General features: G+C 53.8%; 5 protein-coding genes across 5 annotated transcripts; 3 read left to right on the top strand and 2 right to left on the bottom strand.

Moving 5' to 3' along the window:
* Positions 1–917: 917 nt before the first annotated feature.
* Positions 918–3,400, top strand: CTAM01_13383 (zinc finger protein; the record flags this gene model as incomplete). Its single annotated transcript, XM_060529387.1, has 2 exons — positions 918–1,322; positions 1,379–3,400. The coding sequence occupies 2 exons, from the start codon at positions 918–920 to the stop codon at positions 3,398–3,400; spliced, it is 2,427 nt and encodes an 808-aa protein (XP_060376032.1).
* A 559-nt stretch (positions 3,401–3,959) lies between these two features.
* Positions 3,960–7,692, bottom strand: CTAM01_13382 (uncharacterized protein; the record flags this gene model as incomplete). Its single annotated transcript, XM_060529386.1, has 2 exons — positions 3,960–5,098; positions 5,151–7,692. 2 exons carry the CDS (start codon positions 7,690–7,692, stop codon positions 3,960–3,962), a joined length of 3,681 nt encoding a protein of 1,226 aa, XP_060376031.1.
* Positions 7,693–9,769: 2,077 nt separating this feature from the next.
* Positions 9,770–9,970, top strand: CTAM01_13381 (uncharacterized protein; the record flags this gene model as incomplete). The annotated part of the gene is made up of 1 exon (XM_060529385.1): positions 9,770–9,970. One exon carries the CDS (start codon positions 9,770–9,772, stop codon positions 9,968–9,970), a length of 201 nt encoding a protein of 66 aa, XP_060376030.1.
* Positions 9,971–12,629: 2,659 nt separating this feature from the next.
* CTAM01_13380 (deuterolysin metalloprotease) lies at positions 12,630–13,881 on the bottom strand (the record flags this gene model as incomplete). The annotated part of the gene is made up of 4 exons (XM_060529384.1): positions 12,630–12,655; positions 12,718–12,847; positions 12,908–13,596; positions 13,653–13,881. The coding sequence occupies 4 exons, from the start codon at positions 13,879–13,881 to the stop codon at positions 12,630–12,632; spliced, it is 1,074 nt and encodes a 357-aa protein (XP_060376029.1).
* Positions 13,882–16,252: 2,371 nt separating this feature from the next.
* CTAM01_13379 (uncharacterized protein) lies at positions 16,253–16,855 on the top strand (the record flags this gene model as incomplete). The annotated part of the gene is made up of 1 exon (XM_060529383.1): positions 16,253–16,855. The coding sequence occupies one exon, from the start codon at positions 16,253–16,255 to the stop codon at positions 16,853–16,855; it is 603 nt and encodes a 200-aa protein (XP_060376028.1).
* Between the last annotated feature and the right edge of the window lie 3,041 nt (positions 16,856–19,896).

Below are 19,896 nucleotides of genomic sequence, written 5' to 3'. Positions count from 1 at the left end.
ATACACTCTATTAAGATACTGGTTTAGTCCTCTGCCTGTCCAATGACGCAACATATTTTGGGAAGTCAATGATGCAAGACCATAGGCATCGAATGAGAGAGAAACTGGCACCGCACAACAATGCTTCAGCTACAGCAGAGAAACGATGATTACAGATGAGTCATTTTGTATGCAACTCATATTGGGGTACCTGAGGTAAGGCAGAGGCGATTCTAAATCGAGATATCTGACATCCATTGAGAAAGACTTCGAATGCCTCTTGCACCGCCTCGATGAGTCGAGTGCAAAGCCACAAATGTGGCCTGGAACCGGCTGGTGACTCCGCGAAGCTCAGCTGTCAGCTCGTGGTTGTTGCTGTGTTATGTAAGCCTCGAAGCTTCTTCAGATGGCGGCATGGCGGTATGGCGGTTGCAGGGGTGAATGACGCACACCGAGAGCACGGAGAAACCCCGGTCGGCGGTCGTTTACCAGAATGGAAGTTAGTACTCTCAGTGGCAGCAGCTGCCACCTCAACGAGCAATGGAAGGGGACTTTTTTTGCTGGACCCCGCCATGAGTTCCCTCCACCCACCAATGCCAGAGCCAATCCAACCCACTCGCGGTTCCCTTGGGAGCCACACATAATCATTAATTTCGACGTACATCGTCTCGCAGCGCCCGATTAAAAGTACCGGGTTGCCCGTCTGTATCCCGGCCTTTTCCTACTCTCTTACCAATTTACGCTACCTCTTCAAGTCACTGCACGCAATCTGGAACGAGCTGTTCAGTTGCAGCTACACCAATCCACAAGCAAGCTCAAGTGGAGGACCAATTTCCGCGCATCCAAGAAAGGCACTGCCAGTGTAAGACCGTTGGTCTCGACAGGATTGTCCAGCCGACTCGACAGTCTCATTATCTACGAGAAAGACGACTGTCCCGATGGCCGATACTCACGCTGCCGGCGGCGACTCGAACCCCTCGAGGGGTAATCGCAACCGTGGAAGAGGTCGCGGCGGCGGTGGTGGAGGTGGAGGAGGAGCCAACGCTGGAACCCGTGGAAGAGGAAGAGAAGGACGTGGCAGAGGCGGTAATAACGCTGCTGCGTCAACCCAGCCAGAAACCTCGAGCGCATCACAGGCCCCCGTCACCAAAGCCGATAACAAGGTGCTCACACGTACGGCTGCAGCGGACGATGATACCGCGAGCAGCGACGGAGAGGTGTGCTTCATTTGCGCAGAGCCCATCAAGTTCCACTCGATTGCACCATGCAACCATAAGACCTGCCACATCTGTGGTCTACGCATGAGAGCCCTGTACAAGACCAAGGACTGTCCTCATTGTCGAGTAAGTCTTACTTACACTGACGCGCCATTGATACGCCGAGACTAACTTCAAGCAAGACTGCTGCTCCCTTTGTCGTTTTCACGGACGATGCGAACAAGCGATACGAGGACTATACCGACGCCGACATCACGAGCTTCGACAGCAACATTGGCATCCGATATACCAATGAGGAAATTGTCGGCGACACTGTCGTGCTCCTGCGATACAATTGCCCCGCGGAAGACTGTGTCTTTGCCGGTTTAGGCTGGCCAGATCTTCATAGACACGTTCGGTCAACGCATCATATGAAGATGTGCGACCTGTGTACCAGAAACAAGAAGGTCTTTACCCATGAGCATGAACTCTTTGCGGACAAGGAGCTCGAGAAGCATATGAGGCACGGAGACGACAGGCCAGGTGCCATTGACCAGACGGGCTTCAAGGGACATCCCCTATGCGGGTTCTGCGGATCGCGCTTCTACGACGACGATAAGCTCTTTGATCACTGCCGCGAAAAGCACGAAAGATGTTTCATCTGCGACCGGAGAGACTCGAGACACCCCCACTACTTTGTCAACTACAATGCTTTGGAGAAGCACTTTGAAAAAGACCATTTCCCCTGTCTGGACAAGGAATGCCTAGAGAAGAAATTCGTCGTCTTTGAGTCGGAAATGGACTTGAAGGCGCATCAACTGGAAGAGCATGCCAACTCTCTGTCCAAGGATGTGCGGAGAGATGCGAGGGTAGTCAACATGTCAGGCTTTGATTACAGATCGACATACGAGACCGAGAGACGTGGAGGAGGTGGCGGCGGTAGAAGCGGCGGCAGCGGTGGCGATGGCCCCTCCAGCGGACGCCAAGGCCGTGGCCGTGGCCGGGATCCCAATGCCGAACCCATACCTCATAGCTCTGCGCAACCGCTGCGTCGGGATGAGCTTGCCTTCCAAAGACAAATGGCAATCCACTCGGCACAGTCAGTTACTAACCGTACCTTTGGCGGTTCTCTCTCCCAGCCAGCGAGTACGACACCCGCTTCTTCGTCTCGCCGAGGTAATGGTGCGCCGGCGCCTGGGGGTTCATCACGTCAAGCCCCTGCAGCTGCAGCCGCACCTGCGCCTGCGCTGCCTACGGCCGAGATGGAGCAGCTCAATGTGACTGACATTGCATCATTGCCTCCTCAGGAGAGAGCGGTGATGCTGCGCCACCAAGGCGTCGTTGAGCGCGCTTCAAACCTGCTTGGCCACGATCAGTCTAAGATGAAGGAGTTCCGCGATTACATTTCAAATTTCCGAAAAGGAAGTTTGACCGCCCCTCAACTGGTCGATGCCTTCTTCTCGCTCTTCGCTGATACATCGTCAAACGCATTGGGTACATTGGTCCGTGAAGTTGCTGACCTATTCGAGGATAAGAGCAAGGTCGCGGCTCTGCACAAAGCGTGGCAGGACTGGAGAGCCATCAACGAAGACTACCCGTCTCTGCCTGGCTTGGGCGGTATGCACGGCGCGACGACGGCTTCAAGCGGCTGGGCTGGTGCAGCCTCGCCGTCCCCCACTGCGCCAGCTGCCGCACCGAGCTCGAACCAGAAGCACTCCAACCGCGTGTTGAGGCTGAAGAACAGCACCCGAGCCGGCGCCTCGGGGCCTAAACCGGTGGCCCCGGCCGCTTCGGCGAACTGGGTTTCCACGTCGGGCTCCTCTCGCCCTCCAGCGCCATCGGCCTTCCCTGCCCTCCCCGCGGCCTCGTCCTCCAAGTCGACGGCACCACAGCCATCCTGGATTGGGCCGAACAACCCCTCCGCTTCGAGATCCTCGGGCTCCGCAGGACCCGTGCGCTCGACGCCGGCCGGTCGACCGCCACCATCATCTGCTTTCCCCGCGTTGCCTCCGGCACAGAAGCCCCTCACAACAATCTTTGGCTATGGATCGGGACGAGGTGTGCGACGCGATCTGGGCGGCGCTGCCAGTAACTTCAGCTGGGGATCGGCCCCAGGAAGCGGAGCCGCGAGCGAGAATGTATCGGAGAGGGAAGACGAGGAAGCTGGTCAGAGCACAGGTGGCAAGAAGAAGAAGGGCAAGAAGGTGCTTGTCCAGTGGGGTTGAGAAGCTGGGAGATGCCTCACAAGGCGTTCTGAGATGGGGGTGATGAACAACACTGTTTGACGTTACATCGAGCCTCGCAGCGTGTAAAAGATTGCTGAACACTTAAAGGATTTGGCCATACGTGGGTGGTCTGCAGTTTTCAGGAGGTATAAAGAAAAGAAAGAGTAACAGACACAATAGACCAGAGAAAAGTAACAGGTCTTCAATGAATAGAGCAAATGTGTGGCTACCTACCGCTCTGGGTCATGACATGTACCTTGTAGATCGTCTCGAGCAGTGAGGACCCGGATAGACCTGGCGACCTGCCAAAGGTAATTTTCTTACGCGTCTCTCTGTGCAAGTGCGAGTAGTGGATCTGATACATATAACTTCGGGTTATGAAAAGTAGACTACTTTTTGCAGTATACTTATTACTACAGCATTGGAATCGAAAATTCTGAGTAGGTATCAGGCTCTCCAACATTTTTACAATTCCACTAGGGGAGCTTATCAGGTCACGGAAAAGTAGAACAAGTTTGAAAGCATGGCAAAATCATTGACTTTTATGCGTATCGACATCTCAAAGACCGGCTGGCTCATAGTACTCCCGGAACCGGTCAGTACTGTCCCATTCCACGGTCCACACCACGTTCCAACAATCCAGCAAAAGTCTAGGAAACTTGACTGTCCAGAACGCCAAGTAACCTTCTGGCAAAGGACCAACTGCCCGCTTTAGCGCGTCGGGCATATCCTCGTAATGGTTCTTCTTATTGCGCAGAGCTCTCAACAGATCAAGGAGCTTGGACCCAGTGTATTTGCGCTGCTTGCCCAAAGAGTCCACAAAGTCTCGTGGCAGAAGCCGAAGGAAATCTCCCTTGGTGATCGCCGGAGCATGCTTCTCCAAATGAACAAGATGATCACTTGGGGGGTCTCTGGGTTCCTTCTCAAAGTGATCCGAGACGTCGCACAAGAAAGCAAGGCGCTTCTTGGCAGACCAGAAGAACGGATGAGCCATGACATCGCGAGCTGAAGGGCGCTCCTTCGGATTCGCATCCAACATCGAGCCGATGAGATGCTTTGCCTCATAGGCAAAGTCGCCAAGAGCATCCAGTGGCGCCAAGTTGTAGTTGCCCTTGCGGATGTTCACCTCCCTCATGTAGCGATCGCCACAGTCGAAAGGATGGGAACCATTCGTCAGGACATAGAAAAACACCAAGCCCAAGCTGAATATGTCAATGGAGCGAGTAGCACGGCGGTTGGACATCATGTCGGAACCAACCAGGATAGAGCCCGATCCACTCTGGATACTGGATTCCATAGTGGCAGTGTCCCTGGCGTCGTCGTCGAGTAGCAGTTCAGGGGCTCGCCAGCCAGACGTTCCCGCAGCGCGGCCAGTAGTGGCACCGAAGGAGGACTGACCACCCTCTAGCTTTTTGCAGAGACCAAAATCGGATACAAGAAGGCGCGGTCGTCCATCCTTGCCCATGTTGACCAAAATGTTCTGAGGCTTGAGATCGCGGTGGACAATGCGAAGGTTGTGTAGATGGTGGATGCCGTTAGTGATTTGGTACAAGACACCTGGCAAATCCATCTTGCCTGCTTGAGCCAGTCGGGTGAAGTGATGAGGCTTCTCAATGACATCAGCCAGAGAGGCTGCACAGCGCTCGAGAGCAATGTACAGGAACCCATCGCGTTGCTGTTGAGCGTAGTATCGAATGACTAGAATTAATTGTTAGATACTTCCTTGAAAGCAGCCATGTTTCTGTCTTACCATTGGGATGGTCGTCGCTCTCTCGCAGCAACTTTGTCTCCTGGGAGGCAATGTCGTAGAACTGGATAAGCATCCGCTTGACAGCTACTTCGCGGCCATCGAATCGACCGGCAAAGACCAGGGTACCATTGCTGCCTGTGCCGAGTTGGTTCTCGGTGTCAACTTCGATGCCGCCCATCTTGATGATCGATTCTCCCACAGTTTGCATGTCGTTTGTCATGGTCATGACATCGGGCTCCAGACCAGTAGCCTGTACACCCAACTTCTTTGCCTTATTGACAGCTTCCTCAACGGAAGCACGTGGCTCGTCATCGCGAGATTGAGACATTTCTTCTCTCTTCTTCCCCTTGCGGTGCTTCGTGCCTCCGCGACGGCCACGGTGAGCGGGCTTCTTCTTCTTGACCTCAGGGGTGCCAGGTTCAGGGGGGGTGGCAGAAGTCTGGGTCTCGGCACCGGGAGCCGATGGATCCGCGATAGGCATCTTGTCATCATCCTTCTCTTTCTCAGGGGCAGGCTCAACAGAGGGAACCCCATCCTCGGATACTGGCTTCTTGTCGGCAACAGGCTCTTCTGGCACTAAAGGTGCGGCCGCCCGCTGAGGAGCGGATGGTGGGATCTCGTCATGTACCGTTTGCTCAGGAGTGGCATCGGCACCCATATCCTCTGTATCGGAAGCAGCCTCGTCTCGCATATACCATTTTGTCGTCTTAGTTTTGTACCACCGACGTAGATCCTTCTGATAGTAAAACAGAACAGAAACAATGAGCACAATCAAGACAGGGTTGGAGAAAAAGTCGATTACACTGTTGGAAACGTGATGAGGAATCGACTTGACTTTGTTGACGATGGTGGGCGTCTCGACAGGATCGTCGTGCGGCACAGTAGTGGGCAGCACTGGGTGACTTTCAGGGTCCACCACTGCATCAGACGCTTCTGCGCGTCCGGGTAGACTGGGAGGCTGATAGATCTTGCCCCTGATGACACCATCCATGTAGTGGGTTCCAACCATTGCGCCGACCCGCTGCGTCTCGTTTAACTTGCCCCATGGCTGAGCAAGCTGCAGCCAGTCAGGCGACGAGGTCTTGGCTACGGGAGCATCCAAGATGAGAGGATAGGAGCGCCCAGACAAGGCGTACCAGTTGCCCATGTCTGTCTGGTTGACGAATATACGCTGACTTCGGATACGAGCGTTGCTGTCATCCTTGGCTGGTGGGACAGGCTGAGGAAGGACGATGAGGTCGGGGTTGCTCAACGGTTCCAATCCCACGGGCCTGCAGACGTCGAAAACCTTGACTACAGGCGAAGTAAACTGCGCGTTGCAAAAAATGGGCAGTTTGTCCTTGTGGGCATTGGCGTAGTCAACACCATAAATCTTGCCATCGTGGGTGGTGGTATGGTAGCGCTGGTCGATGGACTGGTGGTGTTGGTTAAGCAGGTCGTAGTCGTTTGTGTTGGGAGTCCAGTCAAAGAACTTCAGTGTAGCGATCGGGCGACCGTCTCTGCGGGCAATGCCAACCTCGTACTCGGTACGACCAAGCGTGATCGTACCAGTCGAGCTACACTCTTCGTTATTCTGGTCGTACAGTGCATTCGGGCGTAGGCAGCTCTCTGCTTCGTTGACGTGTGAGCCGCCAGAGCCAAACCACTTGAGCACACGACCTGTAGCGGCATCGAGTGTAATCATGGTAGTCTTCTTGGTACCAGTATAGACGATTGGCGGATTGTCGAGGGCCGAGGCGCCCTCGTCGACCATCTGTTTCATGGTCAAGCCCGTGGATAGTAGTCTGGGCTCGGTGGAGCCAGCTGGAGACCAGTAGTAAATGTCTCCATCGCGATTGGGCTCGATGGCCCAGATGTAGTGATCGATGTGGTTGTAGTCGTCGTCCAGGTCGGAGGCGTTGAGACGGTAATGTTTGGTCTCAACCATGGACTGGTCAACCTCGAGATGCCAGCGTTCGGTGGCGTGGTTGCGATCAGTGGCATAGAGGTGTCCATCGACGGTCGCCATAAGAACGAAGTCTTCTACTTCCCAATCCTTCAGACTCCGCGCATGGTGCTGCGTAGAGATCCCACCACCGCCAACGCGGGAGGCAATGGGTCGATGTCCAGAAGGAGGTGCTCGGACGGACTGAGCCGGAGCCAAAGTTGCGATGGCGCTCGCATCGTGAGGAATAAGTATGTTGTCGGGGTTGGACCGACGGTCGTGTGGTTGTTTATTATTGGGTTGAGGTTGGGGTTGCTTCGAGGTTACGGAGTTTCGGCGCCTCGGAGACTCGACAGCATTGTCGGCCTTGATGTTGGTAGCGGCCCAGTTGCGGGCGGCAGCGTCGGGGAGGGCATCACGAACAGCTTCGTGTTGACTGCTTCCAGCAGGGGTTTGGTGTTGATGGATTCTATGTATCTGGGCTACCGGCTCGATGGGTTTTTGCTGTTGTTGAGCATCGGCGAGTGGGAGGCATGAGATGGCGAGTACAGCGAGAGCAAGGAGGTAGGTTCGCTGACGAGCAACGCGCCTCCCGTCGCCTGGAGGCCGTCGCAGCATGATCTGTGTGTGTTTTATGCGGAAGGGATTTACATCAACGCTTCCCAGTGTTGTTTACAGAGCAGGCGAGACATAGGAGCAGCTGAGGGCGTCGGCGAGGTCGTGTTCGAGATGGTGGTGTCGATGGTCCGACGGCGGCAGAGGACCATGTGAATGTGGGTTGGGCTAGCGAAGTAAATCGGAGCCCACAACGAGGAAGAGTAGGTACACACACAACAAGTGGGATGAATGCAGCGGTGGATGCGTCTGGGGTATCAACCAAAGGTTTGTTGATGAATGGGAGAATTCGTTGGACGGAAGTGAAGATGAAGATGAAGATGGAGTTGAAGATGGGGGGAAGAAGTGGTGGTTCGTTCGGGAAGAGGGAGCAGGAGCAGATGGTTTGAATGCTCTTGCTCACCTTCTCTTCTTTTTTTGACCCTGTCAGCTTTGGGTTTTTGGGGGGGGTGAAGCAAAGGTACACGCACACGCACCGGGGGTAAGCCAAGTATGGAAGTCACTTTGAGTCTCGAAGGTCGGTTCCTCGAGGAAGGAGGGAGGAAGTTGGGGTCTCTGTCAGTCAGCCCAGTGCCCGCAATCCGTACCTTGCCCCATGCCAATGAATGGGAAGTCAGAAAGACCCGGTCGAACTGGCGACAGGCGGGTTCTAGATGGAAGGCAAGGGAAGCTCTTGGGGGTATTGCAAGCACACAGTGCAGTACAGAAACAGTTTGTGGGCGTCCGTCGTACGACCAGGGCAGCGCCCGGCTGACTGGGATCACCTTTGACCGAAAGGGGGGCCTTGGGGCCTTTGCAGGCTTGTGCAAGGCCAGGAGATGAGAGAGAGGAAACACCACGGGCTACTCGCACAGCACTGGGCAGACAAACCACCGGAGATGCCATGTATACTGTGCTAGACACGTTGAAGGGCTTTGGCACTGTCCAGCCCCGCCATTCCCGTCAAGCGAGCCCCACCCATCGCCTCACCTCAGCCACTCAGGGCTCGCAACTTCTCCCCCAGTTTCAAAAGGGAGGGGAAAGAGCGTACCACTGCACCACTGCCTTCACCTGCCACCACCACCACCACCACTTGTATTCCTCGACGGAGTACGGAGTACGTACATCCACCTAACTTCTCCTCCTCCCGCTACGAATACTTCGTGGTAGACTCTCGCGACACCAGAACCACCCCTTGGAAGCCTCAAACCGTGGCAAACTGAAATCGCGGGGATTTCCCAAGTTTTCTAACCCAAACAGCATGATCTGCCAAACTCCATAACAACCGGTGGAAAAGCGGAACACCGGCTTGGTGATCAGGTTCGTCCAACAAACCTCCATACCTTACCTTAGTCTCTGTGCTACCGCCCCATCTACTAACCAGACACGCAGTGTAGCTTCGAGCCTTTGACTACATACCTAGATTCAGCCATCACCAATACCACCAATGCTACCATAACCTCCCGATATTCAACACAGAGAATTCAGGGTCCTTGTTAGGGCTCCGCGTTCCGAACCCTTGTGCCAGCCCCCCTAGCCGCGGCCCAGTCCGAATCGACATGGCTTTCCGGTCTTGACCCGAGTTGCCTAGTGGCCGGTGTCGCAATCCTGCAGTTGCCAGGCTTTCTGTTACAAGGTTTCGCCCGCTCGCTGCAAAGGGATGAGGTCAGCTCAGCACAGTGCACTGCTGAACTCCGTACGGATACTCAGTACCGGCATTCCACACTTCCTCACCAAGCAAAAATGCCCGTCGCCATCGAGTCCTCCACCATTACGCCGTACCTTACCACCGGGGAACTTCTGTGACGGGTTGCGAGCCTGCGAATGTGGCTGGACCTGCGTTCTTGAAGACGACGATCCACAAGACCCGACTGGACTGCGACCTCGACTCTCCACCGCTCCCGGGAGCTAGCTGCTGGCCAACCTGCTGCTGTCCACTGTGCTGCATACGAATACATAGTACACACGCACCACGCAGCACAGACACTCAAAGGCCCGGTCTCCAGTGTACACGGCGCCAGGTGGTCCCGTCACTGTCTTCAGTGTCTTGGGGAGATCGTGGCTGTCTGAGGTCAGTGGTGGGTTTCCCCCATTCGTTTCCATGGTTGGCTGCCGAATCGGAACCTATCCAACGCCGCCCTCAAGCCCGTCGAGCCCGTCGAGCAACGGATCACTCGCCGAGTCTGTCGATGCGGAGGACCATCTTGGATTCTTGATTGACGGAATCGCTGATCCAGCAGATCAGGTGTGTCAGACACAGTGTCCTCAAGGGATGCTTCTCTTTAGCACCGCCGCTATCTGATCGTCGTCATTCGACGCCGGCTGTTCCTGCAGCTTTGTCGTCACTGGTTGGCAAAATAGGAGCGGATGGAGGTGCGGGAAGCAAGCGACGACGACGGACACCCAGAATTCGGTGCGGCATGCCACGGGAGAATAGCCGAACCGGCCCTATCACACTGTGTCGGCATCGCCCCAGAGCTACAGCATTCATTCGTACCTTTTTCGCAAGACACACAAGAAGATATATCCTGTCGGCACATGGAAGACCACCCCACTACGTAACTCGCCACCCCCTGATACTTGTCCACAGCCCACCTCCCAAATCACGACAAGAACGCACGCAAACAAACATGTTGCTATCCCCCAAGGTGTTTTGCACGGCATACAGTATGGATACAGAGACTGACTGGATGGATTGTCGAGTCTTGATGGCTTGAACATCTGTAACCATCTTTTCTGCTGGTATTTGGGCTCAAATCGCGACAAGAACTGTCATGCTCTCTCACTTTCAGCCGACGAAATCTTCCCAAATTTGATCAACCCCTCAGCCTTCGCCTTCGTACGGAATCTTTCCTCCATCTGGAACTTGACAAGTGACAAGACGCGACATCCCAGACATCCCGCCATCCCTTTCGTCTTGGCCCTTCCTCCCACTGCGACCGTCTCCCTTCGCAACGTGCCGACCTGCAACGCAAGCTCATCCCATATCCCTTGCTTCGGTGCTTTCTTCGCAAGCTTTACACTTTTCCCAGTCCGAACGGCCCAAAACTCTACGCGGGTGCCCTGCGCCGTTCCTCGGTCCGCCGCAATGATACCTAATAAAAGGGATTGTACCAAACGCACCAAAAAGACCAAACAGGCTCACGGAACATTCCAGCAAACCTTGCCTCTGCTCCTTCACCTTTCGAGGCTCTGACGCCCGCGCGTGTAATAATGCACGGACAAGATGCAGCCCACGACTCGGCATACTTTTCGTCCTGCAGGACTAGCACGTATCAAAAGACCCCCACGACGACAGCCTTAAGTCTGCAGACCTCGTACCTATCTTGCGTCTGTGGCTTTTGCGCATCCAAGGCGAGCAGAGCAAACAGTAGTGGCACCCGAATGCCCATAGATCGATGCGTACGCATCTCGCAATATCCACTTACGGATTCCTGAGTACAAAGTGCGACACTGTGAGCATTGAGGAGTCATTCGAAGGTTCGATTGCCGGCACCCGCTGATGGGCCCGAGTGCGAACAAACGGTCGACGATCCCACTCAGCGGGGCTCAATATTGTGTGATTTGGATCTCAGGTTCAGGCCAACGGCTGGCTCCGGCGACCCCCGGTCCAATGTCCCAGCGGGTCGGGATTGATACGATGTTATTTCGAGTCTTTGCGAGTTTCCAGCCCGGACTCCGAGCTTGTTTCCAATTATTCAATTCCATGTGAAATTGTCGAGTGAATTATTGAGCTTCGCCCCTCTCGGCCCCCAAGGCCGGGCCCGCCTTTGATATTCAAAATTGAGGAGCTAAGAACGGGACTTCATCTCATTCTAAGGTATCCGTACTTCCGTAGAAGAAGACATCTTACAACAAATGTCAAGCTTGCATCTACTGTGCTACTGCGCCTTGCCGTTAGCGCCCGGGGACTACACGTATGCCCAACCCGACCGCCGCCCGGAGCATCCTGTAGAGCCGGCCCCCCGGTTGGAATTTGCAAAAACTGCGGCTCACAAACAGGGACGAGCTTCCAAAGCTTCCATTCCCAACAGGCGAGGATCGGGTCGTTCTGCACGTCACTGTCTCTGCCCTGTCGGACGTGTTATCTGTGTCCAAGTGCCGCCCCTAACCCCCAAAATCGGATGGGCACCCCCTGGGTCGCTAAAGGTCTCGGTTCCAACGGGTACGAGGGCCCAGGGCTGTGTGTCAGACTTGTCGTTGGTTGAACGTTGGGACTTTGGAATGCAACACAGCGAGTTACCAAGTGAGACCATGGTCAGTCATGTTTGGTGCAACACCTAAGTATATACCGGCTTACATGTCTCTGGCAAAGACTTGTCTCTGCTCGTTTCCTTCCCCAACGGAACGGTTTACATGGAACGTAACTGACGGAGAAATCCAGACAGGCACTAATCGGTGGTCTTGTTGTGTGTAGCTCTATTCCTACTACTCTTCTCCAAAGACCTTGTTTAAACGATTCATCAACCTCGTTTATGGTTAGTATAGAGTCCCTGATAAGATAATGTCTATTATGTGTGTACTGCAAAGAATGAGCCACAGACCTTTCGGTCCGCATTGCTTCGTAAAACGAAACTATCTTGTGTCGCCTTGGGAGGCTTTAGAGCAAACAAACGCCCTGCCTAGCTCTTCTGCTTCAATTTGAGGCCATCTGCGAATAGTTACAGAGTCTTTCAATAATCCCTATCGCATTGGAATCATTAATCATTTAATCGGGCACTTGTTAAAGCTGAATGAATCGTGATTTCGTTTCTATGGAAAAGATTGAAAATGGCAGATCTAAATGCCCTCTAATTCGCGATCCCAAACCGTGATACTAGTAATTAACCATTAAGAGGAACCGGCGCCCATACATGGAGCAGTGTAAACTCCTAGCGTAGTCGGTCCCGTTGAATATGCACAGAAGAACTGGATAGTCTTTGTGGTGGATATGTACGAAAACTCTCAACTCCTTATTGCGACTAGCAAGTCTTGCCCTGGTTGACAGCTGGAAATCTCATTGTTAGCCATGGCTTTCCTTATTGTGTCTTGAGAGTTGAATCGACTTACCATTGGCATAGACCGCATAGGTGTCAGCGTGGTTGAGGTTCTGAGCGCTCGTGAGAGTCTTCAAGGCAGTGTAGCCGTAGATGCCATAATCCAGTGTTCCCTTGACCTCGAGCAAGTGGGTCATCTCGTGCTGAAAAAGTCCAACTGATTAGCTCAAACTCGATGATCTTCAGTAAAGTGCTGTACTTACAAGAGTGGTGGTCGACTGGTCCTGGTTGTGGCAACCAGTGGTGAGCAGAGGAAGCGCGGTGAAGTACAAGGGGCAGTTAACCATGTACTTGTAAGCCGGGACGGTGTAAGCCAAGACACCAGGCGAGCAAGACTTGTAGACGTCGCTGCAGTACTGCTTGGAGACGCCCGTGTTGCGGCTACCGCATTCGGAAGCGACCTTGTTGAAGGTGTCGACGACAATCTTCTTGCTGGCGGCGGTCGTCGACTTGAAGTACTCGTTCAGGCGCTTGTCGTCCTTGGAGACGTAGTCGGCGGCGGCGCGGGCGAGCTTGGAGCAGCTGGCGAGGGCGTTGGTGACGGTGGTGTTCTGGGTGCCCTTGCAGTCGGACTGGACAATGGTGCGCTTGATCATCTGCTTGTACGAGGTGCGGACGATGGCGGCCTTTGTGACGTTGACGTTGTTGATGTTGAGCGTGTTGCTGGCGATGCTGAAGACGCCGGCAATGGTGGTCGAGCCGGCCTGGGCGTAGGGGATGCCGCCGTTGACTCTCACTTTGAAGGCGTCGGCCTCACCCAGGTCGTGCAGCTCGGCAAAGTCGACTGCCGATTCGATTGTCTCGCCGGCCTTGATTGTTCGGAAGGAGGCGTCGGTGAGGAGGTTTTGAGGTGCCATGCGCAGGCGGACGCCATCGAAGGGGAGGCGGTCGTCTTGTAGGTTGAGTCAGCACTTTGATATTGAATTGTGGGAGAGTACTACTACTCACCTCCATTGAAGACGGCGACTTTCTCAACGGCTGCCGTGTCCAAAACGGTACCCGGAGTGAAGAGCTTGAGATCGGTCTTGCCAATGTTCTTCAAGGCGATCTTGACTGCTGTGTTGCCGTTCTTGGTGATGTTGGCTTGTAGCGGAGTCGCAGTGTCCCTCTGTGCGAGCTCGATGGGAGAGGCGCTCACGAGGGAGGCCAGGAGAGTGAGACCGGTGAAGAACTTCATCTTGACTTTTGCAAAGTGGAGAGAGTCTCGGTTGTTGAAGCTGAGGAGTCGAGAAGTTGAGAGAGGGCTGTTTGGAGTTGAGAGTGATGATCCAAAACAGAAAGCCATTCAGTCGATGGAATTCTCATCGTCTTTATACAGGAAATCAAGGCTTCAACGGATCTCACCGTTCAGCCCACGATGTCACTCCGAGGTGACATGAAACCTGGACTTCTCTTCCCGATCCGGTCTAGGGAGCAGAGCGGCCGTGGTTCAAGCCACGGAGAATCGCTGTCTAGAAGGAATTGGAGGCTCCAGAGGATGGTCCGATGGCTAAGAAGAGTCCATGGGGCGGGAGGCGCTTCTGCCCATTGTAGGAGCTAAAGAATTGACAGACACACCTGAGTTGTGATCAACAGGAGAACCCCAAGAAGGAGGGTGAGTGTATCATGATCCCAAAGCATAGCAGGCTGGAGCGAGGCTGCGGACCTACATCCTCCACGACAAGTTGGGCAGTGCCTAGAATCGGCAAAGGCGTCGGACTCAAGCGGTCTAGCAGAGGAAACCTATGGGTTCCAACTCGATGGGTAAGCCTGGCTGGTGTAAGCCACGAAGAGCAGATGCGGAAACTTCATTGAGGTGATGGACGAGACATCTGGCGCCACTAGACATGTGTGCTATGTTGTCTTCCAATTTCTTTGGAAGTTGGTGAAAGCACCACGCGTGTGATTGTGCTAGGAGACCAGGAGGGGAGGAGACCTAACGACCGAGCAAAGACACGCTCTTGCCGATCAGCAAGTGATCAGCAAGTCGCCACGAGGACCACGAGTCTTCAACTGCCGTGCCCCTTGGATGAAAGATTTCCAGCAGACCCAATCCTGCGGTCGAAGCGGGCTCCATGAGTCTCTGTCCAGGCCAGCAGTTCCACTATCCGCAAACGGCCTCCGGGATCGTGGGGATAAAGACCCGTGCAAGGAGCCCGGGGAGCCGTAGCCTATTCTGTAGATGCTAACCGCACCGCACCTTACTGTATGTCTCCTAGAGACAAGGAGCGAGAGTGAGACATGGCTGGCACCAAAGGTTTGCCCTAGGCCGCTGCGAGACAGGGGCTGGCTGACGAGTAAGACAGGAATTCTCCGTGCCCGGGGGGCAGTCCACCGACCTAGCAGCAAGCAAAGTACCTACTCTTATCAATTGAAGTGTGTCCCGAAATGCCGGCAAATCAACTGAGACAAGCTGTGATGGGTTGGAGTCTAGAAACGGTCTTCACGTTTTCCTCGTTCGAGATGACGTCGGCAGCAGAACGGAAACATCACCGAAGAGTCTCGACCCTGAGACCGGTGGTCGCGCAGGCAACTGCCGTTCGGAGTGGGTCTGCCGAAATTATGGGTCACCGGCGCCGTGTCCCCGTATCACTGCTTACCTGCAGCATTTTGGCGACCTTCCTCTTTCGTCCGTAGACCAGCGCGAAGTTTTTCCTGCACCAAGCTTGGAGCTGAAGGATTGCGTATCCATCATGCCAATGTAGCGTCGTCTGAAGTTGTGCCGCCAGCTTAACCGATTTAGAGTCTAGGTAGGTGGTCTCTAAGAGGGGTGTAAGAGCAGGGGATAGTAAGGCGCATCTCTTCCTTCGATACCCTGCAGAGTGCGGGGTCTCCCGCCGTCCGGCCGAATCTGTCATCTAGTTAAGGTAGTCCATCGCAAGTAGGCAAGTTTAGCTGGCGATAGGGTAGCCTCCGTCGCGGATAGAAGCGCAAACCCGATCTGCCGGGTTCTCTAGATGGGAGCTTGGTCCACCATGAATCGCATCGCCGCCTACATCGGAACTCTCCCGTAGAACACTTCAACTACGCCGCTGACACCATCGCAAGAAGGCTATGGCAATTCGTAGCTTCAAGCCATGGATCGTGGCAAGCGTGGCATTTCGTCCGTCCCAAAGGAACGGAACCAAACTTGCGTGGCTGAAGCCGCTGGGCATTCCTCGGCAGACGGCTTCTTCTCCTATTTCAAGCTTAGTGCGCGCGTTCTCGCGACAAAACCAATTCCAATTCACCCACGTTGCCTCTTGGTTTTACCAGACATTCAAACAACAAAAGCCATCCTCCCAGCGGCACCGGTAGGCGGCCGCATTTGATCAATTGACGTCAGCCGGAATCTTCCATGCCACTTGCCCGCCTTAGGAAGCTGTTCCGCTTCAGGCGCATCCTGCTGACCACGTCCACTTCGCCTGCCTTGGGAAGGGTAGCCTTATTTCTCTCCATCCCACATAACACACCTTTTGAGAGAAAAGAAAAAGTCCTTGCAACAAACCCCCGATACTCGCTCACGCCTTCACCTACCGCCATCTTACCGCCATCTTCTACACCATCTCACCAGCCAGCCGCCAAGATCGATGAGTAACCTCCAAGCCCGCTCGCTCTTTCGGCCCATCGTCCTCATCGTAGCCCTCATCTTCGTACTCTCAACCTGGAATCGCAGCGGTTCCTCCCGAGACACCATGGCGGAAGAGAACCAGCACGCCGGCGCGCTATCCAAGCTCGCCCTCCGCATCCGTCAGACGTCGGAAAAACCTCCCACCCTATCCTTCTCCGTGGAAAACAAGCACGACGCCCCGCTGACCATCCTCCGTTGGAACACGCCCCTCGACCCCCTCGCCATCCAGGTAGGCCTCGTCTCCATCACGCCCGAGGGTAAGAGCGAGCCTATCGAGGTCCACACTGTTCAGCTCCGCCGGATCATGCCGCCGCGCCCAGAGGACCTCGTCACCCTCCAGCCCGGTGAGAGCCAGGAGCAGGAGATTGTCCTCAAGGAGCCCATCGTGGCGCTCGATTCGCTCGGCAAGACGGCACGGGTGGCTGTCAAGGGCAAGTGGCAGGTTGTTTGGCCCACGACGGCGGACAAGCTTAGCCAGGCAACGCTCGAGAAGTTGCAGTTTGGCGAAGGGGTCTTGACGGGTGAATTTGAAAGTGAGACGATCGATGTCACGATTGGTTAGGACATCTCGACAAGTTAGTCAAGTCACACGAAATCGATATTTTCTCGTTTCCTCGTTACACCACCTGTCAAACTATTGCAAACTGTCGATTCACCTCCTCCTTCCTCCCTATCTGATTCAGTATGACATTCCTATCGTGACCTGGTCCTAATCATACGTCCGTTTGTCAAATCCAGGCACCCTGTCACGCGAGAGCTTCTTTGCAAACGTCAAAAATAACGTGTCTCGAAAACGTGGCCTGGGCATGGTCTACGGGGGAACCTGGCCGACCAGCTGAATGTGACGACGAGGCAAATCACATTGTTCCGGAAGGGCCTGTGTAAGTAAGCATAGGAAACGTCCAAGTCAGGATGTCTCAGAGGAATATGCCGTGTTCGGACTAGCTAGCTCTAACTCTTCTAGGATCGGGAGGTACCTAACCCCATTTCTCTTCTTTGAGGCTGGGCTAGAGTCCTCGCGCCCGTGTGCCCTTCATCTTGTCCTTCCTCTCCTTGCCGACTCTCGGGAGCAGGATTTCGGCTTCAATCTAAGTCACATCAGCCGATGCCCGGGGTGGACGGGAAGATAGTCTCAGATCACCGCCAACAACTAGGTATCCCGCTCCGATTCCCGTGGATCGTGGACGACAACACTCCAGTAGTCGACTTTAGCACCTGTAGAGGCAATATCAACAAGGCGCCAAACAACTACCGAACATTTAGAGCCCGTAGAGACGTTGCCTCTTCGGACAAAGCGGCCAATCTAACAAATCGGCGGCCTCGAGACTGGAAGCCCGCCGGCCCCAATGTCTCGGTGCTGTCGTTCATGCCCCCGCCCACACTGCCCATCCGCCGTTCTCTTCTGTTGGTAGACTGCTAATACCAAAGAGCCCTGGCTCTTCTCGCCACATCGCTGTCAGCAATGGGACGGTCGAGACTCGGTCCCGCCTCGTGTGGACCACGTTAGTCCCTCGTGAGAAAACGCTTTCTCCGAATGGCATCCTCTTTCTCTGCTGCCATGAGGGTCGTAAGCATGGCTTTTACAACTTCCGCATGCAGTTCAAATGTGTCCTTCATCCCCCTTCAATACTGATCAAAAGACCATCACGGTTCCACAGACTAGAGAGGTCGAACGTAGGTCCGGACCCTGGAGAATTCGGAACCCACTCCGACGTGCCGTGGATTTGACGGGCGTTGGCCCCATCCCTAGAGTAGGGCCGTTACTTTAGAAAAGAAAAACGATCTGCTGTCCCAAGACGTACTCTCTTTCCGCATCCATCAAACACGTTCACGCGTCTTCCACGTTCACGGCGCTCCGAGGCTAGACCCACGCAAAAGGACCACGAGCATCGTTGAAGACGGAGAATTTCTTCCAGCACAAGTCCACGCGGTCCACAGCTTCAACTGCCGTGACTGAGACACCACGCAGACCAGAGTCGAGAACATTGATGACGAAGTCTCTTGCTTACATTTGATATGTGCTTGAAGTCGGGGTTCACTAGTTTGTGGAGTAGCGGGTTTAAACAGAGAGTCCAAGGTCTTGCTGCAGGTTGTTTTCGTCAGGTGTGACGGTTAGCAACTCAATGTAACTAGCACTACAGTATATTTCAAATTTATCAGGTGTACGTCCAACTAGCCCCTAGTCTCCTTCGAACTTGTCTCTTTGCAGTATCCTTTTCTAGTCGAGCACTCAATTACTATTACGGTCGCATCTAGTAGAACCTGTTACGATAGCGCGGAACCCATTAGTATCAATGCCCTGCAAGACCTAGGTTCAGATCACACACCATCACGACCAGACCAGACCAGCGGTCTTCAAGCCTCTCAATCTTCGAATTACCTCTTGAAGTTTCGCGCCGAATGCTCATACACGTAAAGCTTTCCTCTGCTGAAGCAATATCTCCACCTACAATGATTGTGCCCCCTCTCTTAACTTCCCAATCTTGCTTGATGTTGTCAAAGCGAAGAGTCACAATAGCCTTATAAGTCTAAACGTATCCTCAGCTATCAGAAACAAGTCAATCTCAGTCTCAGCTGCGAAATACTATCTTGAAACCACGACAAGTATTACCGAGGGGATCAACTCAGATATCGTATCCAGATTTCAAGGCTGACCTGTTTCTCAGTATTAAACGTAAAGTAGGATGTCAGTACTCTTCCGATATTCAAGAACATTCTTCCATATATTGGTGTTCTGTATGCAGTCTTGAGACCATTATCGCAGAGGACTTGTTCATCAAGGTAGCTGACGTTGTCTCGCATTGTGGCAGTTTAGTACCGTCACGAATGCACTGCTTGAGGCAAGATGATTGGGGGACTACTGACGTATATTCACATCGGCTGAAGTAATACAATCAATAGACCGGCGTTGAAATTTGCAAAAATCGCCCTTAGGATGGGTTATTGGGCATTCAGAGTGGAATCAGAGGTCGGCGTCGTAAGATTAGAGCTCAGGGGCCTCGGGGGGCAAATGAGTGGTAGGAAGACTACTAAAGCAGAGAGAGAAGCCATGCTCGGTGATTCATATGCAATGTGTGCTCCCTATGTGGGAAAGGTAGTCGGGACTGTGGAAGTTCCCCTGTACCTTGAAACCGCGTGACACGGCAAAGTCGACTGAAGCCTAAGGTGCCTCATATCTTGACTTCACATTGACCGATCTATGAAGTAGCGAGAGGCAAGTTATTACGAAAATGTTCCATGCCGGCCCTCGCGAGCAAAGCACCGTCTTCTTGAATAAAATGTCGAGATGGAAACCTTTCCACTCTGGAACGAGTTTATGTCATTCCTTCAGGTGGATCGGCATAGACTGCGTTTCTAAGTTTTGCTGCAGCGTTTCATATAATCAAGGTGTCTAAATCTCAAAGAGCACTTTCAGGCTAATAAGGTAGGTAGATACAAGCATCGAGGTGACGGGTAGTGCATACATTCACCCAAAGAGCCTCGACAACTAAACTGATCACACCAATACATCATATTCGATACGTGAAACAGATTTTACCCAAAGCCGGTACCAATACAACGGCAAACATACGGCGCACGCCAAAAAGTCAAGCAAGACGTCAA

The sequence above is a fragment of the Colletotrichum tamarilloi genome, assembly GCF_030869305.1.
Source record: "Colletotrichum tamarilloi strain Tom-12 chromosome Unknown Scaffold_94.1, whole genome shotgun sequence".
Lineage (NCBI taxonomy): Eukaryota > Fungi > Ascomycota > Sordariomycetes > Glomerellales > Glomerellaceae > Colletotrichum > Colletotrichum tamarilloi.
Note: the sequence above shows the minus strand (reverse complement) of the source record. Positions and strands in the feature narration are given on the sequence as shown.